At 29.7% G+C, this 6,590-nt stretch overlaps 1 protein-coding gene across 4 annotated transcripts in view; it reads right to left on the bottom strand.

Moving 5' to 3' along the window:
• Positions 1-4,863: 4,863 nt before the first annotated feature.
• The window catches only part of LOC119669064 (uncharacterized protein CG43867), a 320,834-nt gene continuing 319,107 nt past the window's right edge, over positions 4,864-6,590 (bottom strand). For all 4 annotated transcript variants that reach the window (XM_038078816.1, XM_038078815.1, XM_038078818.1 and 1 more), the window contains one exon: positions 4,864-6,582. In XM_038078816.1, coding sequence (XP_037934744.1) covers positions 5,284-6,582 — 1,299 coding nt within the window. In that variant the 3' untranslated portion in view covers positions 4,864-5,283. The remainder of the gene's footprint in view (positions 6,583-6,590) is intronic.

The raw sequence follows: 6,590 nt of genomic DNA, 5'->3' as shown, positions 1-6,590 counted from the left end.
CTTATTGCTTTTGAAGTCTTATATTAGTAATCGATACTTTTATGTACAACATCAAATATATATTGTATTAATGTTGGGGTTCCACAAGGAAGTGTTTGGAACGTTGTTTTATACCATATTCACCATAGGGCTATCCGCCAAAAATGAAGAAATCGTTGAACCATATGTGGATGGCACAGCAATTATAGCAACCGCTCAATCACCAGCTGAATCATCTTAATATCTACAAGTGCAACTGAAATGATTCGATAAATGTTTCAATCTCAGTAGGAAACCTGTTTTGAAATTAATCTTAACAACGTTGCAATTTCACAATATGAATCTGATATAGGCTTATATATATATAGGCAGGCTTACATAGAGAAACCATAATAAAGGCAAGCAGTGCAATTTTTCTAAGATACGAGAAATTTGTACTGGCTACTCTCGCCCAACTCAGTAATATGTTTGGATAGCAATGTTCTACTGTACGAAGGCATGTTTAAACCTATCGGAAAGTACGTTGTAGAACTCTGGGGTACTTAAAGTATTCCTAATATAGATATACCACAAAGGTCCCAATCAAAAGCACTAAGAAATATAATCGAAGTTCTATCGTATGCATCAAATTCCCATATTCATTGAAAATTTCGTTTGGATTGAAAAAATTCAAAACTTCACCAAGAGTGAAGACTACGTTGGCATTCCGATGAGGTCGCTACTAATCTTCTAAATAATAACAGGCTGTCTGCAAATAGGTTGGAGGGGTTTCATCTGACCACATAGTGTTAAGGAATAATTTAAAAGAAAGTAATATTTAGTGGTTATTATCATGTTATGTTAATCGGAGCAACTATTCCTATGATGGTTTTATAATAAAAAATTTATTTATGGTTAATAAAAAAAAGATGAAATAAAATATGAATAAAAAAATAAACAAAAATATTATCATATTGCATAGCATGTAGTGGATAAAATAAAACACATAGTTGGATTAGTAGAATTAATTGATTGATAAATTTTTATAGATGAGACTTAAGTTTAAGTAAAAGTTAAGGCGAGTAAGGGAGTAAGGTAGGATAAAAAATGGGTGGATAGGTGGAAGTAGCTATTATTAAGAATATGATGTATTAGTTTTGCTTTTCCAGACAGCGAAGTAACGAAGTGGTGTAATCCGTACCAATTTTAACCAATACACTTTCATCTATATATTTCATCTAAGAAGCAAATATGAACTAACCTATAAAAATTCTTAATTTTATAGATACTATAATATTCTTAGCAGAGATATATGTTAAATATAAACAATTATTTTGTTTTCATTAAATGTTTTTATTTTTCTGTTAAATGTTTTCTTTTTCGTTTCTTTACAAAAAATGCGATATATTCCGACATTGTTCAAATAATAATTGATATAATAATTTTGTAGAAATTTATTAATTATTATTTTCTACTAATAAAAAGTGTAGAAAATGGTAATATATTGGATTCTTTTTATATGCAAGTGTTTTAGTGAATTTGTTTTGTGTTTGGCTACAGACAACTATGTTTATATATTTTATATATATATGTATATGTATAAGTAATAATAAATATAATTAATAAAAGATATAAAATATTAGAATTTCCATGTCATTTACAATTATAATTGCATTAATTATGATATTATAGTCAGCATAAAAAGGATATAAATTTAGTATTTTTAACAGTGAGTATTTGGTAATTAACTATCTTATATAATAATATATATATGTATATAGAATTTTGTATATATATTTTTTTAAAAATAATTACAAAGTATAATTTTTTACATTTTTTGCATTTTTTTGTTTTTGCTTTTTTTATTTTTATATACTGTTTATTGTAAACAAATAGGAAACATAGTTTAAACTTTTGTTTAAAAATTGTTTTAATGTTTAATAAAATTATGTTGATGCATTGTACATGTGACGTGGTGATTGGTGCACTCTTCTACATGCATAAGGTATGTGGATCACTTGTTACGACTGTGCTATGTACTCTGAATCGTGAATCAGGTGCCAAATTTAACAGGCATGTACATAAAATGGTGAGAGAAAGCTAATATGTAGTTGACATTAAAACAATAAACATACTAACATATAGAGTAAGATTTCTATAACATGAATATAACATTAAACGTGTAAGCATTGATGTGTTTTTATGGGTTGAGAATACATATATATAAAGGGTTATCCATTTCGTGGTCCTGATTTGTTTGTACATATTGTCTAAGAGATACATTTCAGACAGAATTCTTATTGCAATTATCATATGTTTAGTTTATGATTGGGCACTACATAAATCGGATCGTTTAGCAACCGCCGAACGTGTTAATATTGTAAAAAGTTGTTTCATGGTGATTCTATTGTAGGAATATTTCTAAGTTGTAATGGTCGAAATAATCGTCAATTAGCGCATTGTAAGCGAACGGTGAAGAAATTTAAAGGAATTGAGTATGTAAAACAGGCTAAGGCCTAGACGTTGAAGTGTTAGCTTGGCTAAAATAAACATATAAGTGAAAGTGTCAAAGAAGATCCAAATTTATTTGGATTCGGGTATTTCAAACAGCAAATAATGTGTATTTTGCATTTGAATTCAGTTAACATGGGAGGTGAAGTCGTCTGACCATGCAATGCGTAATCGTATCGAACAACGGTTTCTACAACAAATATTCTTCAGTGACGAGACTGTATTTTTCGCTGTTTTTCGTTAGAAATAACAAACTGTGACGCAAACAGTTCATTCTGTTCGCTACAGATACATTTTTTTGGTGTGGAATTTAAAATAATATATGGTATATAATATTATATCTCATACTAGATATGTGGTTTCAACAGCAGAATCGTGTAGAAGAGCCACAAGACATACAACACGTATAGTTTCAAATTTTTTTGCGCATGGAATATCTCATATGTGCAGACTCATTTTGATATGAATCTGAATATATAACTTAGTGGATTTTTTTTGGTTGCTCACTTAAAAGAATCATATCTTTGTGAACAATCCATAAACTGTCGATGCTTTTGAAAAGATCATCCGTTAAGTTGTGGCTAAACTGCTGCCAGCTCTGTGTCGACAGGTCATTGGTATGTATCTTAAAAGGATCTAATACTGTAAGTGTCCCATAGAGAATGTTTCACACAAAATACTAAAATTAAAATTTGATCAATATCTCAATTATAAGTGTATATCATATATGTTTACTTTCGTATCCACAAATTGGATAAACCTGTATTTAATATATATCTAAACCGAATCTTTATTGGAAAAGAATAACCATCATAACTAAAAAGGGTTCTATGCAGCTATTAACAACACTGTGAATTGGAAAATTTAAAGTTAGAAATATTAATAATCGAGAAGTATAAGTAGATAGAAGATGTAAATAAATGATAAAATGATTTTATGTATAAGTTTTTTTTGTGTTCTTCACATGCATACAGAATTTCTTTTATTGCAATGAAGATGTCAAAGCATTATACATTTTTATATTTAAATCTTTGCGATTTAGTGTTGAAAATAAAACATATTTTTTGCATATCTATAATTTCTACTAAATTAAAAAAAAAAATATTTTTACATTGTATAATTTGTTTACCTGATTTCTTGCTGTTGTAAATTTCTATAAATTTCCTGTATAGATTTTTTTCTCAAATACAAAATGATTTGAAGTATTCTAATTATATATAATTTCTATTATTACCAAAATGCTCTACAGTCAACATTGATTTATTTTTTAACGAAAGCTTTTATAATTAATTTTAAATAAATAAAAAAAAATAATTTTATATGTAAAAATGAATTTTTAGAGCACTGGGAGGACGGTCTGTATTACAAATGCATATATATAACATGAGAAATGTATGAAAAGCATATCTATCTGATTGTGTTATAAGCATCGAAGACTGGTCATTGCTTTATATCAAATTATTATTATTATATTTTGGAAGTCATACGAGTATATCGAAATAAGTGTTAAGCCTTAAGGTTTTTGTTGGTTTAACTTTAGTTTCATTTATATATATATTTTTTTTGAAAAGGAGTTTTGGTGCGATTCCGCCGATTTGGCAACGGGTTTCAGTACTCAGCTATTTTAAGCAACTTTTTTCACTATGCTATATGCCATCTTTTACATTGATTATACCAACGAAAACTAGAGACGTCATCCAGCGTCAAGATTTTTGTAATTTTATAGTTAATAACATAAACGATAACTAACGACAAGTTACAAGTGGACTTGTGCTTGATTGTTATTTCAAAATGTTTAAATTTAAATAAATAAAGCCCAGGTATACTGAAAACTAAGCTATTTTGACATACGAATATAGCGTAGGTAAAAAAGCTTTTTGTACTAAGAAACGTTGTCATATACCCGTGGGAATCCGGGGAATCGATATTGTGTCAGATTTTAATTATAGATATTTTGTACAAATATTTTGTTTTAAGAAGCAATTTTAATCTTAGAGTTAAGAGCTTAAAAGAATTAATAATTTTCGTAAATAAATAAATTATAAAAAAATATAAAGTCTGTAAATAAATTTATATACTATATAATTTTTGATTTATATTACCAAAATGTTTTATTCAGTTTTATATAAACTTTAATTGAACAGTTAGTTAAAAAATGTACATCTAAAATAAAATTGAATTCAAATATAAGTTTTCTCGATTGTGCATAATTCCTTTTAAGTATATATAATTAAAATTAAAATGTTATAGTCTTTGGTTAATATCATATAAACTAATCCATATATTTGTTAAATAAAATATCTTTAAAGTGAAATAATACATTTTTCTCAACTAAATTATTGATCTTTAATAAAAACTTCAATTTTTCACGACAATTAAATATAATTTTTCCACTTTCAAAACACTTTAACCAATCGTTGTATGAGCAACAAACAATTTATTTCTTTTTTATTTTTGTAAATCCATTATTGTTTTTGGTATTCATTGTTTCGTTTAATTAATAACCCTAAGTTTACATGAGTATGCATATATATTACGATATATGTGTGTTAGTGTAGGTGCGGTGTTAATAAGTCAATTACATATAATTTATCATATTCTAAAATACTAAAATACTAAAATACTTACAGACTAATGTATACAATCTTTAGTTAAGTTTATATATCTATTATAAAAAATATTAAAAAAAATAAAATATTTACAAAACACATAGCACATTTTTCGAGTGTTAAACGTTGTGTGTAAAAAGTCTTAGCATACTTTTTGGTGTTTAAAATTTTTTTGAAATGTTTCCAATATAATATTTACAATTTTTTATTTTATACGCTGATGATCGGGTGTGCTCTTAAGTATATCAGGTTGATGATGATGATGGTGATGATGATGATGACTATGTGTTGAATTCATAGTGCCTTGTAAACTGCCACCCACTGAACTGTTACCATGACCAACGCCTATGCCACTGCTGTAATGCGAAGAATGCGTGGAGTTCAATGTGTGTGTGGTATGTGAATTTAGTGTATTATGTGCTGTGGTTGTAGCATTTGTGGACATACCGGCTGTGGCGGTACCACAACCGGTACCGCCAGCACCACCAGTGCCACTATTGCCGCTTGCACCAGGGCGTGAGCGTAAAGAACGATGCGAACCGTTGCGTGTTAGTGTATTCATCTGCGGAGTACCAGGAACCGTGTGACCTAAAGCGTTCATGTAATCTGCTATCAGTAGTGTTATTTCTAAGATTTTTGGTTTGCTCATAGCAAAAAGTAGTTTTTGTTCTTGTGAAGTAGAAGTTGCTAGTGTATCCTCGTTGGTAACGACAAGCATAAAGTCATCCTGACAGCCACCAAATGTCATAACCGTTGAGTATGGATAACGAGCAATTGGTGCCATAGATGAGAGTTCTAGTACGTTGAGCGCATCTTCGGAAACAGCTAACCAAGCCATGGCTTGATCTGAGTGACGTGGTTTTGCTTGGAAGAGACTCGCACCAAAGAAGGGCCACTTACGACAACAAGTTAAGTAAATGCGCACACAATCAAGTGTAGAACGTCCTTTTAGTAACATCCATTTAGATATTAATAGTTCTTGTATTTCCTTCAGTTGATCTGCAGTTAAGGCATCACGATACCGATAAGGATAAAATTTATCAAGTGCTTTAAGTCCAACATTTGTGGTGCCACCACGGGATTTTTCATGCGAATAATCGCCCATGTCGATTTGTGACATAAGTGAAGCCAGTTCCAAAGCTAAATCGCGTGACAGAGGAAAACGTCCTTGCACTATTTGTGCGTTCGTTTGATAACAAAGCAGTAATCGTTCTTTATCAGTTTCGAATTTTACAGCATGCTTCCAATAGAGCCGATTCTTATAGGTTAGTTGAATGACACGTGAGTTTTCGAATTTTCCAGAACCTTTTTCTCGCAATGCAGTTTCCCACTTTGATATAACATCACACAACTTAGCAAGTGGATCAAGATAATGTTCTAAATCCTTCTCTATCGGGTCGTCACTAAAGAGACAAAAACCATTTGTCGAATCACGAGTACCTATCTCTTGCGCTAAAGTTGTTTGGAACTCCTCGATGGTAGTTGAGCCATCAAAAGATATTACCTATATAA

Source organism: Teleopsis dalmanni, chromosome 1 (assembly GCF_002237135.1).
Source record: "Teleopsis dalmanni isolate 2A chromosome 1, ASM223713v2, whole genome shotgun sequence".
Classification (NCBI taxonomy): domain Eukaryota; kingdom Metazoa; phylum Arthropoda; class Insecta; order Diptera; family Diopsidae; genus Teleopsis; species Teleopsis dalmanni.
This window is presented reverse-complemented; position numbering and strand designations above follow the sequence as displayed.